General features: G+C 36.7%; 2 protein-coding genes across 11 annotated transcripts in view; one reads left to right on the top strand and one right to left on the bottom strand.

Moving 5' to 3' along the window:
• LOC101738942 (luciferin sulfotransferase) overlaps positions 1-20,280 on the top strand; it is a 343,088-nt gene that overhangs the window by 118,745 nt on the left and 204,063 nt on the right. The gene's annotated exons all lie outside the window — the stretch shown is intronic.
• The window catches only part of LOC101738670 (agrin), a 182,069-nt gene that overhangs the window by 9,506 nt on the left and 152,283 nt on the right, over positions 1-20,280 (bottom strand). For 6 of the 10 annotated variants that reach the window (XR_005244675.2, XM_038010935.2, XM_038010936.2 and 3 more), the window contains 13 exons: positions 19,990-20,202; positions 17,236-17,460; positions 15,672-15,887; positions 15,023-15,244; positions 11,598-11,701; positions 9,147-9,261; positions 5,840-6,079; positions 5,211-5,510; positions 4,933-5,085; positions 4,058-4,333; positions 3,498-3,644; positions 1,782-1,915; positions 840-1,140 (listed from right to left, as the gene is read on the bottom strand). Coding sequence is in view for 9 of the 10 variants with exons in the window: in XM_038010935.2 (XP_037866863.2) it covers positions 840-1,140; positions 1,782-1,915; positions 3,498-3,644; positions 4,058-4,333; positions 4,933-5,085; positions 5,211-5,510; positions 5,840-6,079; positions 9,147-9,261; positions 11,598-11,701; positions 15,023-15,244; positions 15,672-15,887; positions 17,236-17,460; positions 19,990-20,202 (2,646 nt within the window). In the remaining variant the exon portion in view is untranslated. The remainder of the gene's footprint in view (positions 1-839; positions 1,141-1,781; positions 1,916-3,497; positions 3,645-4,057; positions 4,334-4,932; positions 5,086-5,210; positions 5,511-5,839; positions 6,080-9,146; positions 9,262-11,597; positions 11,702-15,022; positions 15,245-15,671; positions 15,888-17,235; positions 17,461-19,989; positions 20,203-20,280) is intronic. The other 4 variants (XM_062668707.1, XM_062668708.1, XM_062668709.1 and 1 more) reach the window with 1 other exon arrangement.

The raw sequence follows: 20,280 nt of genomic DNA, 5'->3' as shown, positions 1-20,280 counted from the left end.
AATGGAGTCGGCGAGAACAAAAACTCATGACAAAAACGTTCAATCGTAATTAGTTAAGGCTCTCCCGAAACACTATCAAGATAAGACTCCAAATTGGGTTGGAATCGTGTAAATCTACATTGGAAGTAATGAACGTCGGAAAAAGCAAGCACGCGAGGTCACGTCTCGTTAAGTAATACATTAGGTCTCACAAAAACGTTAAGGCGAATCGGACTATATTATCCTTCACAATACATAAATAACGACATAAATGTTTTGGGCAATATATTCGGCATAACATAAATTATTCAGCTGAAAACGAAACATGACCTCGTCGTCTGTTAGTAAAAGAAAAAAAAAACATTGCTGTATGTAGTAATTAGATCGCCACATAATTATCCCAAGCATGATAAGACGTCAGCAATTACGACGTACAGGGAACTTAATATTTTACTAATTACACGTAACCAATATCGAGCTTCAAAATAGATTAGAATTATATCCACTTTTTTGCTTTGTTATGTGAATATGTTGATGAGTTCAAACAATATTTCTAAAAACAATTTTAAGCCGGATTATGAATTCAATTAATACTGGTGGTAGGACCTCTTGTGAGTCCGCGCGAGTGAGTACCACCACGCTGCCTATTTCTGCCGTGAAGCAGTAATGCGTTTCGGCTTGAAGGGTGGGGCAGCCGTTGTAACTATACTTGAGACCTTAGAACTTATATCTCAAGGTGGGTGGCGCATTTAGGTTGTGGATGTTTATGGGCTCCAGTAACCATTTAACACCAGATGGGCTGTGAGCTCGTCCACCCATCTAAAGCAATAATAATAATAATGTTCGTGTATTTAGCTCACCTTTAAATTTCTGGCCCGTCAAAATACTGTCGAAATCACTGGATGTTTCTTTCTTCGTCCAATCGTATTTATTGTAATATTTATCTGGGTTGAGCAGATGTCTGGTTGATTTGGATGCCGCTCCGTCGTCTTGTTGCGTGAATTGAATGGGAGATGAGGGTCTGAGGGGGCCGGCTGTACCAGCCAGCTCATTTAGCTTGCAAGGACCGAACGCTTGTACCACGATGTCTTCTTGCGTGCGGCACGCTTGTAACTTTAGATGGCATTCAGACTCATAAGTCTTGCCGTCACTGCCGCATACCTGTTGGATTTTGGTCAGCATTGGGTACGAATTTTTTTTTTGTGATTGCCTGTGTTTTAGTAAATGATTCATAATTCACGGGTCAACATCAAATTTGACTTTGATCCGATCATAAAATTTCGATTGTAATTAGACGAAAAAAAATACATGGCATGAAACAGTTTGCTTTTGAACTTTAATAAATTGACCACATATGAAACAAAATGCATCAGCATCGTATTTACACTTTCGTGACATTTTATGTTTTTCTGGGCTTGTACAAAACATTTGATCGTTGTTTATGACTCGGGTGCCATCTAGTGGCATTGTGTAAACGTAAACACCCCACTCTCATAGCGCGGTTTTTTTTAAAGTGTTAACATTAATTAAAATTTATAATAAAGTTGAAAATTTAGTATTATTACTATAACTATCACAAAAGCAAACTTTATACCAAAAAAAGGTATTTTATTTTCGTTTTTGTGAACCGGAAAAACCTGGTATAAACGTTAGGACAAAGAACGAAATATTTTTTTTGTAGAGTTGTGATTGAACGGCACAGGAAACTTTTTAAGGCAATGACCCCAAAAATTTATTAATGTCAACAAAATAAAAAAAAAACATTTTGGTTATTGTCGTATTTTTTTATTGATGTTTCTCACCAGCATGTTCATATCGCTGTCGGGGCAGGGTGCTGCTGTGCATTCACAGAGCGCTCCTCCTGTGCGCTCAGTACAAACCGCACCGAAATAGCACGACAGTTCCGAACAAGATGACGCTACGCCTCCTGTTTCCGCTGCAGAAACAATTTTAGAATAAACTCCTAAATTACTTTCTTTTAAACAAAATACACGCTAGAAATTACTCGAAGTGGTATCAGCATGTAAGCTTGCATCATTAGACAACGGAAAGTGGGACGCTACAAAGTTCAACGGCTGATAATACCACACTATAACATACCACACCACCACAGCACTATAACATATTCTACTTTAAGCAAGGTTTGAAATAAGTCATCGCCATAGACAACGGCTTCACATGTGATGCCTAGACAGCCCCATCTTTCCACAAAAATACCTACTCATTTTTCTTTAGACAGAAGTTTCATTGATTTTACTTAAGAATAAATATTGATAATTAGGATTTACAGGTCTTATACATATTTCAAGTAGAGATATCCGATTTCGTAGTACTTACACAATTGTCAATTCAATATTTTCGATTGAGATATTTTTTATTGTTACGCCGAAGCTTATTTATTTATTTTATTCACGAATTACAGACTATTATTATATGGAGTAAAATTTATAAGGTGAATCTGTCTTTAAGAGACGGGTATGGGTACGTGAAGAAAGCATTTTCTTGACAAGGGTCAAGTAAGGTGCCACTACTTTCGCGTAATAAAGACACCCCTCACGAAAAATGTATAGTTTCATATTAAAAAGGGATGAAGAAAGCTTTGGTATAAACAAAAATAAGCCCTTCAGATTTGTTTTTTTGGTAAATACTTAATGTAAAAATTGATTTTAGTACGTAATGACTTAGGGATTTATTTTGATATTTTGTTTTACTTTTTCCATTATTACAAGGTAAATATTTTATTGACAGGTGGAAATCAAAACAGAAGCAACCTTTTATTATATTATTTATTCAATGTGGACTTCAAAACATAGACAATTAGAAAGGTATGTTATAGACATCCCCGATAGTCTAGAGAGACTTTTCGTGACAGGGAAGATCGAGGGAAAGAGACCGCGCGGGCGCAATCCGACAAGGTGGTTTGATCAAATCCGCATCACACTAGAGATCCCATTCCACGAAGCCCTTCATGAAGCCAATGATCGGAGGCGCTGAGGGACATTACAAGAAGTAAAATCCTGTCGAAATATAATGGTCACCACCCTCAGCAGTGAGGAAACGACGCGAGGAGGAGGTATATACTTAAGAAATGCTTTGCATTCTCCCGATAAGGTACGTTTAAAATTATAAAGACTACATCGTGCGTCTTAAAAAAAATGCAAAAATATTCACTTTCAAATAACTTTTGTTGTAACTTTTAACCTATAATGTGTCACTGCTAAAATAACCCACACAGCTAAAATAAACTCACACATCGTTATATTCAACTACCAAAGTTCCGTGTAGATGAAATTAGTACGTGTTTTTTTTTATTTGCATACGATTCTTGTCCGAACTAAGTGATTCAAATCACTTATTATTACGTTTAATTTTTTTTAAATTTCTCCTATGAAAACTCCGGATGAGTTCAAATTAGCATAATTATTTAATGCATTTACTTAAAGTTTACCTCAAAACAATGATATTCTACTAGCGTTATAGGTTTAATTATATTTGGTGGTAAAATACTTTTAACTCACGATCAGAGCATCCGTTGGGTCCAAGTCTGCGTCTGTGGTCGGCACAAACAGTGCATTTCTGACCTTGCACTCCAGTTCGACAAACACATCGCCCGGTCATTTGCTCGCAATCTTCTCTGACTGAACCAAAGGCCGAACAGCCGCACGCTAAATAAAAAAAGGCTTTATTACTCCAAAAAAATGTTGAGTGTGCTGATTTTAGCCCATAGACATCTATAACGTAAATGCGCCACCCACCTTGAGATATAAGTTCTAAGGTATCAAGTATAGTTACAACGACTGCCCCACCCTTCAAACTGAAACGCATTATTGCTTCTCGGCAGAAATGGGCAGGGTGGTGATACCTACCCGTGCGGACTCACAAGAGGTCCTACCACGAGTAATATTGATGATATTGTGAGTCAACAGTGGGCAGATTTTCCGTTTTGACTGTTTGTTTCTTGTATCAATCCAGTGCAGTTAAGAACTCAGCCCTATGTCCCAAGTTGAGCTGCGGATTTCGCTTGAAGGTAAGCAGTTAGTTCTTATGGTTGTGTCTAAAGGTAGTGAGCTATACTCACGTATACAACCGGCATGTCCCGTTCCGATCCTCGGCAGACCCCAATACCCGGGTTCGCAGCGGTCGCACTTGAGTCCGCCCACGCCCGCCCGGCACGAACACTGACCGCTCTCGTCGCACTGCTCCCTAACTGACCCAAGTCTGTTGCAACCACAGCTCGTGCTAGGGACGCAACCTTCCTCATGAGGACCAGTAGCTGGAGTCGAACCATCCGAACAACATCCATACGTACTCTCCGAACAATGCGACTTTTTTTCATCCGCCGCCTTCGTATCGTCTGTTGGAAAATTCTCGCATGTGATATCGGAATATTCCGCCGGGACGACAAAGGACTCAGAGCGACAAACGGTTAGCGTGTTTTCATACAATTTAGTCGCGGTGCCACGTACCGTTAGTATCTTCACCGTGACAAATCACCGGTTTGGTGGGTACTATATTATGAATGGAATCACAAAAGGGGGAAACGTAATGTTATGGAAATGTGAAAATGATAGACGCATTCGTGTGTTTATTATTTCTATTTAAGCCTTTCAACGGTTTCGTTAATGTTAGACGCACGCTAAAACGTACATACATATGTCTTTCTGCTTATATTTATATAACTTAAGCGTAACAACGAAACAACAATACAATGATTCGTATCTAAACGGAAAACACAATAGACCACTTACCCGTGATTTTCGTTTTAATTTCAAACGTAACAGACTGTATAATTTTTAATTTGTAAACGACAAGCCTACAGTGATATTAAAACTGTCGCTGACGTTGACTTAATTTTCTGTTCAGCTTTCAATTTATGTTGAGAAATTAATTTCGATCAAAGTTACTGAGCACACTAATGTAATTGGACTCCAATTTGATCTTTGCGCTACTTACTTTTAGGACAACATCGCGCGGCGGTCAATGTGATATGGCAGTAGCTACCGGCGGGGCAATCTTGACGGTGAGGTCCGTTTCCGCAGTCAATTTCAAGACCGGTCGTTGGATCCAACATCGCTTTGTTGTTACCGCAAGGCCTCACTTCCATACCTGCGGTTACGACACTTCATTTTCGAAAGCGTGTATATTTCGCTAAATAATAACACTCAAAACGAAACTACTATTGATTCCGCCCACAAACTGTTTAGCTATGTTAGTGAAGCACAAAGACCCACCTTTGCAAAGGTCCAGCGGCCGCAACCTCAGCTCGAGCTGCTTTTGACAGCCCTCTTTGCGCATAGCACACAGGCTCGGGTAAAGCCTAAAATCCGAAGCGCAAACCGGGAAGTATTCATCGTCATGCGGACACTCAAAGAGGCAGGAGCAACGCGGATATCCATCAGCCCCGACCTCGCAGCTGGCGCCGAAGTCGCATCTTATGTCGCGACACACGGCCGAGTCTGGCGCGCCCCCATCCGTCGCCGCGACGTTCGTGGAGCCTTCCTCCGCCTCGGTCGTGGTCATCGCGGTCGTCGCTACCCATCCCCAAATATTTGCGTGTTAGTCGAGCGATAAAGCGGAAAGTTAGTTAATTGATCGAGGGCGGGCTCGCTTTATTGGAATTACAGCTAACAACTGTGTCGATGACGGTCCGGTAGTAAATATTTTCGCTGCGTCCCACCGTCCGAGCTGCGGCGCGTTCAGTGAAAGTGAAAATGAAATTGATTTCAATTTCTCTGGCATTCGTAATGTGTGCGTTAAACCAAGCAAATACCGGATTGTGTCACGTAATCTCAATACAAAACAGTTAGTCGTGTCTTTAAAGAAGATGAATGAATTTATAAATTTAAAACTATAAACATACTCATAGCTATTGGCGGCACCACGGCTAGGCGATCTTTGCAGTCTCCATAAAATATGACGTGCAGTGTTCCTGGCGGAGGCAATCTGCAGGCCGCCTTCTGCAGTTCACACTCGTTGGGATAAGTTTGCATAGAACTGCCGCAAACTGGTTCACGCGCCGCTCCAGTGCAGTCGGTTGGACAAATACATTCCCCCGCCGCACATGATGCTCCAAACGAACATTGTACACCATCGCACAGCGCTGCCAAAATAAAAGATAATTTCAAAATCTATACTAATATTATAAAGCTGAGGAGTTTGTTTGAACGCGCTAATCTCAGAACATTCTTAAAAATTATTTCGTGTTAGATAGCCCATTTATCGAAGAAGGCTATATATAGGTTATATAACATCACGGTAAGATCAATACAAGTGGAGCACCAATAAAGAATGTTTCAAAATAAGGGTTTAAATAGCTCCTTAACATTCTACAATTAAAAATATTTTCACTTTCTACATAAAAGAAGTGGGGAGTAAAATTTTGCGTTATGCCAAAGTAACTAACTATTCCACATATAATACATTATTTGCTCTAATGGATGTGGACGATACTAAAGACCCGACTAAAGTTTTCAAGAAATTAATGGCTCTTCAGATAATATTATTACCGTGGACATTTGTGAGTTTCCCGTGATGTCCTCTCTACTGTGTCCTTAAAGAAAATTGGGCGCTCTCGTGCCCGCAATGAGGGATGAGGGAAAGCACCCGTGCAAATTTAATAACGATTGTTTACCACTTCCCCGCAAAATGAAAGACTCGTGAAAGCGCACGATTAATGTCGGACGGGAAATGGAAGATGTTTCGTAATAAAATTTTAAAGTAGGTAGGTGAAAAACACGGGCTGTTTCATTTTAATTTGCTTTTTGTGATAAAAAGTGAATTTTTATTCGAGGCTTTAACTACAAATGATTTTAAAATTAAAAAGTATGCGATGTGATTTTTTTTATAATTTTTTTTTATGATATAGTGTTCTTTGGTTATTTTACCGTCGACGATTTTAAAGTTTAAAACGTAAATATTAAAACTTTTCAGTATAGCTATCTATACCTTGCATCGAAAATTTTCATAAATGATATTAATTATTGTATACGAAAATTTCAGATTGCCTGTCACATCACGACAATATCGTTATTAGTTTCAGAATTCAAAATGAGTCAGCCATCAACAAAAATCGATACACAAGTTTTTTTCTAACGGTCTAGTTACAAACAAAATGTATTCTACCTAGCAATAGTTACATCCCGTTCTGTCATTGGGATTGATATACGAATTGAAGGAGACAAAATATGATGGAAACTAGGATTATTTGTACCCTTATTATTTATTTATAGTCATATTATTATTTAACAACATAATTGTAAGAATCCTATAAAATTACGTGAGCAAAAATTTCCAATAGTTCCAAATAAAATGATAACTCATCTCTAATTACTTCAATACTAACACTTCGCCTTAAAATCTTCCCAGAACTTGTACTTGTTACAGAATAAATTTGCCGGAATAAAGAATAATTAAAATTTTATATAAAAAAAATTATCTACGTACTAGTCTGCATTTAATAAATTTATTTTATCTTATACCTTTAAACGAGCAATTCTTGTATATATATAATCTGAATCTCGGAAACGGCTCCAACGATTTTCATAAAATTTAGTATACAGGGGATTTCGGAGGCGATAAATCGATCTAGCTACGATTTATTTTCAGAAAATGTTGTTTTATTCGTGTTTTCAATCATCAGCTCTTCCCGACATCTATTGGCGAGTTATAATATTATTTTTCTTAATTGAGGGCAACTAACCGCTTTAAAGACACAACAAGATGGTGTTATCAAAAAAAAATCTAGTATCATCACAATCAATAGGTCATCATCTAGTAATACTTAAATTTAGAAATTTATACAGTAGAACTTTAAAACTGTAATTACCGTGTAACAAAAAAAAAGCTCAAAAATGTGGAACAAAACCATACTCATGTGATGACAAACTCTTATGAAATCACAAAAATGAAGCCAATATTATGGCAAAATAGAATTTATTTTCGTACTAACAATGGGAATTGTGGGATAATGACAAGAAACAACGAAGCAAATTTTGGAAGCGAAATTTCAACACCTTGGTGTATCAAGTTTAAGTAACGGGAGTTAAGGATGCCACAAAGGCGCTTTACTTAATCTGTCTGTACTCAAAGTGCCCGATATTGAGGATTTTAATCCCTTTAGATCTCTCTTCTCAGGGAATGTTACAGATATTGACAAGTTTAGGTTTCGTGTTCATCAAACGGCTAGTCCATTGATCGCGGTTTGGAAGTTTGGGGATTCGATAAAATATCCAGAACATTTTTTTTATCTTCATGAATTTCATAAATATATGTATTATATATATATGTAAATATTTAATACTAATATGCTCAAAAACTCTATATGAAATTTCTGAATATATGTCTGTAAACACAAGGCAAAACGTTTGCGATAAATTCTTAATTCCCTCACGTTACACCATTGTCTCATATCACATACAATAATATTTGAGCATTTGACAACCTACATACGCGTTATAATTTCTTATACGACGCGCCATTAATCCTTCATTATAACTGCAAATATGCTTTGTACCATGAACTCTTTGTACGAATAATTTCATGTCGTAAAGCTTTTAGCAATGTACAATATCTTGGAGGAGATCGAGTTTCTGAAATTATCCGTATTATATTAACAGGTTAAGTCGGGGTCACGGCCCTCGCGATCAATGCACCTTTGTAATCCATTGATGCATTGAAACGGAATTGTTCGCTTAATCTCTGAGTATTTTGATAGCATTTCGACAGTGTCACTTAATTACGTGATTATTGTATATTCATGAAATTCGAATGAAAGCTATAGAAAATCAATTTGAATTAGTTCAGTTCGTAGAAACTATTACTATAACACATTGCGTAGGTATCCTTATGTAATTTATGTTGATTGTTAAATAGCAACAATATTAGGATATAAGACAATATTTCTTTAAAGACAATTTTCAACAAAATAAACTTAAGCAAAAAATTTCAAACAAACAATGTTATAATTACAACCACCTTACAGTTTTCGTGGTAATTATCGTCCTTTGGAAACAAAATAATGACTTAAAATAATAGAAGCAGAAAAAGTATGTCTACGGCAAAAGAAAACCGAAGACAATACCGAACAGGGTCAAATACAATGGCATTATATCCTTACATTCCGAGGCTGACGTCAATAGTCTGTATGATGTGTAATTAACAGGACTCACCGCAATCTCCTTTGTAGGCGAACCGCAAATCACTTTGTTCTCGACACGCTGTCGAGTCCAACTCGCATTGCGAGGGGTATGTTTGACCATCCGAGCCGCATACCACGTCCGATTCCTGCCACCCAAATACACGGGTAAATTATGTCAGGTTTTTCGTGTGTGAAAAAAATATGCTTTGTTTAATTTTAAATGCTTTTGGTTAACCCAACTTTTATCGCTGAATATTTCGTTGCGGTCTCTGTTCATTCCCATTCACATGGAATATCAATGATAAATAGTTTTCGTTTATTACGTAAACTCCAATATTTTTTCTATTGGAATGCATAAATGACTCACGGCAGAAATAGGTAAGAAGGCAATCCGAAATTCATCATTTTTTGTGAGGTTACTCTTTAGCAATGTGATTTTTTCGTCGTGAAAACCGTATTGTACCTCTGTACTTGAATACATGCTAGGGACATATTTACTTAGAAAAAATTAGTACCTGATATTGACTGATAAAAACTCTATACCAAAACATCTGACCCATCAGGTCACATAGGTACATGTTCCAACTATCTAGTAGTTACAGCCTCATTTAAAAGGTGCTTTTACTGTCGTCGAAGATAGGTGAATAAAGACCCCAAAATACCGCATAAGTTCTAAGATCTCAGTATAGTTACAACGGCTGCCCCATCCTTCAAACCGAAACGCATTAGTGCTTCACGGCAGAAATAGGCGGGGTGGTAGTACCTACCCGTGCGGACTCACTAGAAGTCCTACCACCAGTAATGACGCAAATTATAATTTTGCGGGTTTGATTTTTATTACACGATGCTATTTATTGCTTCACCGTGGAAGTCAATCGTGAACATTTGTCAAGTACGCATTTTATTAGAAAAATTTGTACCCGCCTGCAGGATTCGAACACCGTTGCATCGCTAGATACGAATGCAACGAACGTCTTATCCTTTTGGCCACGACGACTTCAAATTTAATCTACTATACTAAAAATCAATATTTTCTAATCACACTGGATCGTCGCAATGTAGATCAGAATAAGTTTTACCGATTCTCACTATTAATTTGTTTTCACTAATGAGTTCCGTGATGTAATAATACTCGTTCAACCTTAAAATCAGTTTCACTGTGATGTTTACACAAAAAAATATAAGCTTTGTAATTATAAGTATTTCAACTTGGCATCTTTTATTAATTAAATTCGTATGTTTGTTCGGTGGCATCTTTTGGCTTATCGTTCATTTGAATCAGTTCAAAATTCTTCTTGTTATTACTCGGGAGAATTGAATATAGACAACTAGCGATCCGCCCTCGCTTCGCTTCGGAAACTGTAATTTATTATTGATTTCTCCACTATTTGATGGATGTTATTATACATATAAACCTTCCTCTTCAATCACTCTATCTATTAAAAAAAACCGCATCAAAATCCGTTGCGTAGTTTTAAAGATTTAAGCATACATAGGGACAGACAGATATAGGGACAGAGAAAGCGACATGTTTCGCGATGTTTCACCCGTTGTTTCAATAAATGTGTATTTTGTCAATTCTAAGAGATTGCATTCGACATATCGTCGTTGTCAAACCAAAATCTGCTATGTGCACTTTTTGAGATTTTTACTTTTTGACCTTTTCGTATAGTTCACAGCCCTATCTACCGTATAAAAAAAACTGTTATGCGTGTCTATAGCTTTAATATTTATCTATAGCTTTCGTTTGATATAGTTCTTATTTCACCTTATTAATTCACCTTCATATAAAATTTTATACGAAAATGTTTTTACTCCAAAATAGAGTTTTTGCACATAGCAAATTTTGGTTTGACAACGACGATATGTCAAATATGTCAATTTTGGCTTAGAATAGCATAAACCTATCTCGTCCTGGGAGATTTGTAAAACGCAACTCGAAAATTCCCCAGAGGATGGGCAGCTATGAGGGTTATACCGGCATGATGCGATCGCAAATCCACATTTACTGAAACGGGCTCCTTATGATCCCGCCCAGGTGGATGTACCATGACTTCCCTGCCCACTTCTACCACGACACAATAATGTGTTCAAATTTGAAGAGTACGATTGACGTTCTACCACACAATTGTAACATTTATTTTACAATTGTGTGGTAGAACTCATGTGCTATGTATATCAAAGGACTCCGGTATCAATTTCATACCACGTAGACTTTAAGATATTTTAAATGTTATAAAGTTTGTATTCTAAACCTTATAAACTAGCAATGCGAACTTTATCCGAGAAAATTTAAAAATTCAGCTTCATTTTATACTTTTTAAGTGAAGCTCTTAATTAAGCGTGTAAGAGAAATAGCTACCGAAGAGACCGGTTTTCTTGCAAATTAGTTTTGTTTTTACTATCTTTTGTGTCTCTAGTTTTTTATATGTAGTAATTTTTGTTACTTATCTCGCTATTTTAAGAAAAAAAATTGAGTTACCTGTGCTTCAGTGCAGTTGTGATTACATTGGCATGTAGGGCGTCCAGTTTCAATATCCACCACACAGTCTCCGCCTCCTTGACACGTGACGTCAGCGCAGGTTTCTGAACAAAATTAACAGCTACAGATGAAGATAATTTATTTATATTTGTACAATGCAGTACACAAAATGTATACTGTGGACTTAAAGGCAAAATCCTTATTGTACCCCTATAACCGAGATACAAAGCCTACGTGCCCCATTTTTCGAATTAAATACGTAATTAAAACATATTCACGACCGAACAAGGAATTAAATATGGTATAATAAAAAAACGAAACCAGCAAAATTCATAAATCTACGTTATCATCTTCTTTTTTTTTTGCTTAGATGGATGGACGAGCTCACAGCCCACCTGGTGTTAAGTGGTTACTGGGGCCCATAGACATCTACAACGTAAACGCGCCACCCACCTTGAGATATAAGTTCTAAGATCTCAGTATAGTTACAACGGCTGCCCCACCCTTCAGACCGAAAGGCATTACTGCTTCACGGCAGAAATAGACAGGGTGGTGGTACCTACCCGCGCGGACTCACAAGAGGTTCTACCACCATCAACAGCAAACCCGTAATTCTGCCGCGAAACATCGCGTTTTGGGTGTTTAAATTTATAGAACAACCGTTACACAATACAAAGGAGTCTTTATTAATTACGTCTCGCAGAAATTGTAGGCTTAAAATAAAATCTCGAATAAGCCAGTTCTGTACAAACCAAATTTACTTCTAGCTTGATTGACATAAACGATTCCCAAACTTCGCAGCGAGTAGTTAAACGCTGGTACAAAATGATTGAATTCACAATAATTCATTCCTAACTGATCTTATCAAATTTATTGTAAAATGGAAAATCTCAGAATGTTTTCGTCGTAGAAATTTCATTAAGACACTGTACCTGTCCCAGATATTGTTTAATCAATGGCGTCCGACGCGTTTGACTAATAAAATTAATTCTGAGCCTTCGTTCATCACTCCATTATAAAGTCGAGCTCGTTAAGTTCAATTTCCGTCGAGAGCTTTAAAGCTTTATTTAAGATGCAAACACTTAAAAGAAGTCACAGTCTCGGTGATATATTTTTTTTTTTCGTAAATGTCAAATGATTGGAAATAATTTCTGCTGTGAATTTCCAGTTTAAAAGGAAATATCAATACAATTGTGACCTTAATCACTCTCTGATTTTAATGTCGGTGTCGGCAGTAGAATTATGTGTCATCTGTATGGGCTCCGGCAGTCGCTTAACATCAAATGTAATTTATTAAGAAAACTACGAACATTGAAAGTTTGATACCGATTTACTAGATACGACCAAGAAAAACCTTGATAAAACGCAAGTTGTTATAATTGAATGCTACTGGTCTATAATGCTATACTATTGGTCTATAATGCTATACTACTGGAATTTACTGGTGGTAGGACCTCTTGTGAGTCCGCGTGGATAGGTACCAGGGTGATGGTATAATAATAAATGGTAAAAATAATCTGCTTTGTTCGAGTGAGCCTGGTCAGGATAATGTGTCAAATTAAGTAACAGTAATTACTGGTGGTAGGACCTCTTGTAAATCCGCATCCTGCTTATTTCTGCCGTGAAGCAGTAATGCGTTTCGGTTTGAAGGGTGGGGCAGGCGTTGTAACTATGCTTGAGACCTTAGAACTTATGTCTCAAGGTGGGTGGCGCATTTACGTTGTAGATGTGTATGGGCTCCAGTAACCACTTAGCACCAAGTGGGCTGTGAGCTCGTCCACCCCTCTAAGCAATAAAAAAATAAAAAATAAAAAAAACATATTATGAGACAGTACCAATTTGAAATTGTCTTCTATTCCGGATACGACATTTTAGTAATGCTCCGAACCCTCGAATTTCGCAATACGATTGGATTTGATTCGAAAAACATTCACGAAAAAACACAGGAACAGAGGTGTTTTTTTTTACAATATAATTTCAACCTTAATCTTAAAACCATATTAATTTGTCTTTTTCTTTGTATTTTTTTTTCAGTTCTGTTTTCGATATATGCTTCGTGTTCAAGCCGGTTAAGGATAAACTCAGCTCATTTGCTGACCGCGTTTCATTTACTGTAGCATTGTTCTCAAAATTCAAATAAATAAAATTATTTTATAATACAGAGTAACTATAGTACAATTTTTCAAGAAATCAAAACGTTCGCATAATCATCTTTAGCTAGTCGCATCTTTTTTTTCAGAGATCACGGAAATTCTAATCGACTTTTAGAATGATCCAGAAGTTTGGTATAGGGTCTAGGTTCGCTGTAGCAAGAAATGAAAACTTCAATATTTACGAAAATTACCTGTTGTAATTTAGCAACTTATACACGAGTAAAAAAACTTTAAATTAAATCTATGACTCGCCTAAACAACATTCACTTCGGTACCGGCAATGTATAATAGTTTTTAAAATGTATTAGATAGCTGGTAAATTTAAAAGAGCTCGTAATCTTGTTCTCTTCTAAAAGATTTCAAATCGATCGCAGTAGTTAGTCTAAGTAAAACCTACAGCGAACCGATCTGTAGCCATTAAACAATCAACTTATCTAATCTAATCCTAGTCCTTTGAAAAGTTACTTCAATAAACTTATCCAACAGGAAGCAGGCCCTGCGCGACTTTTATCAAGCTAAAAAGTATCAGTAATTTCGCGAAAGGAAGAGATTTTCATCACAGGAAATTGATAGCGATTTTTCTTTGAAAGGAATTTTCTTAATTTATTTTATCTTTAAATTCAGTGCTGCGGCCAGGACACTTTAATTTAAATGACAAATGGAAGCATTCTTCGTTGTTGAAATGTAAAAATATGAAGGCGAAAGGAATTAGTCACCTTTCTGTATAATTTATCTGGAATGAAATTTTATTGCGTTAACAAGCAATTGAGATCGCTTATTAAGTATATGGGATCTTGGCTTGGCCTGGCCATAAAGTTATAAAAAGCGAAGCGCGTTACTTTATGGCTTCTGAATGGTTGTATTCTGTTTAATTTCACAAGGAGTTGCTTCGTCACTTTAGGATTGCTATAGTATAAGATAAATAAACTAGCAGATTTATAATAATGCAGAATAATATTAGGGCCAACATTGCACGGTACGTACACACTGTTTATGCAATACCAGTACCACTTCCAACGGTAATTTCGTGGTCATTGAATTTTTTTTAAACACATAAAAATGGACGTTCCAACAATGTCTATGGACAGTATCTAAATATGAACGATGAAGTGAATATAATATAAAAAAAATAATTTTCATTCTTGTTAATACTCATTTTTACCTACCATCATGAATTTGGTTTTTTTTTACAAATTAATACAGTATTATTTATTATATATATTTAACTAATATTAGTGAAATAAAAATAGTTCTAGATTTGATTAAACTTACGACAAGATCCGTTGTAGAGCACACGCAGTTCCCCTTCCTTTATCCCTTCTTGACATGCGTGCATTCTCATTTTACATTCGCTTCCGTAAGTATTATGATCTGTGGCACACACCGGCGCTAGTGTCGCGTCACAAACCGGGCACGCACATTGCGCTGCGCCGTGACGCGCAACACAACCGCCGCCCCACGGACACGACGCACGAGCACACGGATTTTCCAAACCTGAATTATTTATTACTTATTTCATATTTAAACACAAAAACGAATACTAACTAAATCTGAATAACAAGATCTTCAAGTCCTAATGAGAATTTAGAAGAATTTTTATTTTTAAAGTCAGCAGCTAGTATATACCGTATGCACACAAAAATAACTAATTACAACAATGCTTTAAGACTCGGGCATGATTACAAGTATTGATGTCTGTAAATACAATTTTAAAAAAATTTAAAAAATGACAATCTAATCATAATCCCATTAAATGGTTGGTAAGCATAACACAACTCACGACACATTACTTGCGGAGCAGAGTTACGGTCAATAATCCACCGAAGAATTTGATATATTATCACTGACCCAGATTGCAAGAAGTGACGTGACTCGAATTGTATTGCCCATATCGGCTAGATGATTCGCGAATTCGACTCACCACAAGGTCCCGCGTACGCAACACGGATATCTCGGTTATCGAGGCACGCGGCGCGCTCTAGATGGCAATGGCTGTCATACGTCCGTCCGTCGGTTCCGCACACTGGCCGGACGATCGCCTCGCATTCCACGCCGCATCCACACACAGCAACACCGCGCGCATCCAGAGTACATAATTCTCGGAGACCGCACTTCACAGAGTCGCACGGGTGTTGTGCTGTTGAATATTGTTACAGGAATCAGCTCCTAATTTTTATTTTATTTTTTATTATGCTTTTATAGAACAATAAGATAGCTTTGAGCTTATAAAAAAAGTAAAATTGTCAGAAATAAAATTGTGTCAGATAGGGACGTAAGCTAGGTGGAATAAACAACCCTTTCTAGAGCCTGTGTACAAATGATTGTCTTACCCCGCTATAACTCTTTAGACCGCCTTAATGCTGCGATTCTCGTAACAAAAATTACTTTCGTCAGAAGAAAATTCCTGCTTAACAGCGCCCACAATAGGGTTGCATTTTCGAATAAAGATTTAATTTCAGATTAGGACACAAGCGTCTTGGGTGAAAGACTATTTTCTTATGAAATTGTAATCTAAAAATTTTCATATTACCATCTATAAATATTCGTGAGTGTTTGTTGCTCAACAGGGAGACATTATGTAAATTAAAGTAAATACGACGTTTCGGATTAGATAATTTAATGGTTTTTAACTTGACAAAAGAATCGGGGTACAGATGGAATTTTAATGAAAATGTATTTTGCGTGATTGTAATATCGTTTTTTTTAAATATTGTTACGTCGGTAAGAGTAACGCCATCTATCGCCGAATAGTCGAACGAATATCGGAGGATCTAGTAGCACCTAGAACGCTCAAAAAGCACAACGCCATCTATTGTCAGATAGCGGAAACACAATACTCGAAGTGTGTGGAGTATTCTCGTACATTCTAGGGACGTGGTATCGGCTATTAAAGCGCTGCAGAGATGGCACGCAGTTAGTTAGTAATCGGAACAACTAGAAGTGAAACAACGAACGGATCACCTGAAGCGAAGCGGAAGAAGTGAACTGAGAATTTTAAAATGTTTGTGAAAGATTTTAAGTGTTCTAAGTGTTGAATACAGTGAATTTTTATTTATCCCGAACCCTAGCGGGTAACAATATTGTGGATCATAGAATATTTTAAATTAAATATAAAAAAAAAGTTAATTGATACGTTTTCTGTATCTTCTTTTTAGTAATCTTCTTCGAAGTACCAATAACTACTAAGCCGCAACTGAAGAAGATATACGACACTAGAATGCGTATGCTATGAAGAATCGAGTACAATCAATACTAAATTTAGTAAATAATCAATTATATTTTTTATTGATGAGTTGACGATGGAACTAACGACTAGTAACGACCCACCACGTTAACAGTACAAAAGCTGCCCCACCCTACGGCAAGAACAAACAGGGTGGTAATAGCTAACCGTGCGTGCTGAAAATACACCCTACCACTGGCAAATACGCAATTTTATTTGTTACTTAGGCAATTTAGAGATGTAATGCAATTGTAGTACCAACCTGAAGCGCATTCTCCACGGTACGCTATAGTGAGCTGTTGTCTAGTTCGGCACGACTCCCTTCGTAACGCGCATTCACTGGGGTAGTCTTTGTAATCGGAGCCACACACAGCTGAGCCCGGTCGTACGATTAAATCACAAGATGGACCGCATCGGCAGGTCGGCGACCTGACTTCATTCAGCTGACAAACTCCTCCATCGGCGCATTCGTGCTCCGAACATGGATCTGAGGACATTCCGAATAGATCTAGAAATTCAAAGGGATTTCGAGATAACAACTAATATTCCGCTCACATAAATTTCGTGCTTCTTGAAGCTAGACGTTGTACTTCAATAATAGATCATTATATGTTAGTAAAAGTGGCCGTATAACACATATTTGTCGAAATCAATGTCGTTTGTTGGAATAAAAGCAAAAGGAGGCGGCCGTAGACAAAGACGAGATAAAACAATTTAATAAAAGCTCAAAGCAAGCCCGTAATGTAAATAGAGAATCTCACAAAGGATGTCGGAATGTGCGGGTATTCGGACTTGTACAAATTTAGTTCCAGATCGAATGCTCCGAGACAAGTTTCGTGAAAAGGGTTACAAAACAAACGTTACTCGTCTGAAGGAAAAATGTTATTGATTGAATGTTATGAAAAAGACGCGTACCGTTTTAAACTTTTTTTAATTTTATTTCATTTATTTAGACGGGTATAAAGGAAAGGGGTCAAGTTCTATTTGGTATTAAGCAATAGTCGCAGCTCATAGACCAGTGATTCTCATAATTTTTTGTTGCGATATTTTTAACGGTTTCAAGATTTCGACGGCAAACAATGAAAATGATAAGTTTAAAGGTCAGTTACTTACGTACCCACCCGTAATATACTATACAAATAATTTATGATTATATTTTTGGCTTACTTTTAATTTGGCGGTACATAAGAGTGCCACGATACAATCATTGAGAATCACTGCCATAGACGATACAAAATGAATACTTGGAATGAATGAACCTTAAACTCATTCACTGGTTTATGCAATAAAAAAGGTAAGGTAAGCCGTGTGTTTAACTATCTAACCCAAAAAAATAGGAAAAGTTTTAAGTAAAACATTTTATTAAAATCACACGCGGAACTTAAATACATCTACAATTTTATAACATAAATAAGAATTAAATACAAAAGGAATATTTGATACACGTCATTCAGACTGACTTTTCAAAGTTCGTGAATAGTTTTCCCATAGGTGTGGGTGTGTGTCACTCAAAGAAAACGCGCGAAAGGTCTCCCTGGGAGTGTCGATTTCATTCGGATACTGTCGTACACCCGTCATAATAATGTCCTCTTTCTGGCAAAAATGAAATGCTGATCGGATTTTTTTATCGAGTGACGAAATCTTTTGTGTACTCTCAAAACTTACAACTATTATTGAAAAAATAAATAATATTAAAAAAAAAAACTAACAAAATACCCTTTTATAGAAAATCCAACTAAAAAATCTATACTAATATTATAAAGAGGAAAGATTTGTTTGTTTCGAATAGGCTCCGAAACTACTGGACCGATTTGAAAAATTATTTTTCCATTAGAAGCCGACATTGTCCCTGATGAACATAGGCAACTTTTTTTTTAATTTTTTTTTTTTTTAGTTTCTTGTGTGTTTTAATGTTTCCGAAGCGAAGCGAGGGCGGGTCGCTAGTAGGAAATAAATTTGAATTAAAAATAGTGTAAGAAAAAATTATTTTATTGTAAAAAAAGCGTGGGGTGCATGGTATAAGTAGTTATAAACATTTTATGAACATATATGAGTAGAAGGGTTATTTTGATAATATCCTGAAAAGCACCACACACGCTTTTTTACAATAAAATCATTTTTTCTTACACTATTTGTAATTCAAATTTATTTTCTATTTTGTTAGTTGGATTTTTTATTAAAGTGTATTTTGTTAGTTTTTTAAACTATTATTTATTTTTCATTTTTTAGTTGAATTTCAATTTTTTCAATATATTTTTTTTTTTTTTTAATATTTAATTGTCATTGGTCCTTAATAAGTATACCAAATTTCAAGTTAATCTGACGTTTTGAAGGGGGTCAAAATCATGTTCAAAGATTCCGTTACAAACATACATACTGAAGCTAATAAAAGCGTAGAGAATTCACTAACGAGTTCTTTTGAATTAACGCTTTGGACACTGCGCGGTAACAATACAAAGTCTTTCGCAATTAACAATATCTCATTAAATGTGGAAACTGGAGGAGTTAGAAATGATAAAACGTGTTGCATTTCCATAATTACGATGAGTCTAATTACCTATTTTGATTAGTTTATTTTCATTCTTTTTACAAGTTTACAACCATTCTGTTAATGTATTATAGTTATTGGAGTTCATAAATCCTTCTAATTTAAGGAGTTGTCAATCTACTTCAGAAAGTTTGTCGAAGCCCCAATTTCATTGTGTAACAACAGTCCCACTTTTTACGCCTTAATGCAAGAGTCCTTTTCTGTAGAAATAAACAGAATGAATTTGCTTAACTGAACGTCTTCACAGAATTCCCGACGACCAGCCAAAATAAAGTGGAGCAACCCTTGTACCATAGAATTGAAAATTAGAACTCATGTCTCAAGATGGGTGGTGTTATTAACGTGGTTACCATTTAAAACCAGGTGAGCCGTAAGCTCACTTACCTATCTACGTAATTAAAGATAGGTCTTTCAATACTATGGACCATATAAGCCACTAAAAAAAGTATGGGCAACAACGTTCTTTACCGCATTTTCCATGGTATTTGATAGTCACGTTCAGTTGATTGTCACAGGCGTGCTTGTCGAGATGACATGTGGACAGATACTCCTTGCCATCTGTCCCACAGACAGGTTTTCGTCTTTGACAACTACGAGGACACCTGCATTCAGCTTGCCCATACGTTGAGACACACCTTGCCCCCGTAGGGCAAGTCACGCTCGTACACGGATCTCCTGCTTCTGTAGAAAGTTTACACAAATTAAATTACGTCTTTCGAATCGTACACGGTCGGATAGGTAGACCGCCAATGTACCCAT

Source organism: Bombyx mori, chromosome 5 (genome assembly GCF_030269925.1).
Source record: "Bombyx mori chromosome 5, ASM3026992v2".
Lineage (NCBI taxonomy): Eukaryota > Metazoa > Arthropoda > Insecta > Lepidoptera > Bombycidae > Bombyx > Bombyx mori.
This window is presented reverse-complemented; position numbering and strand designations above follow the sequence as displayed.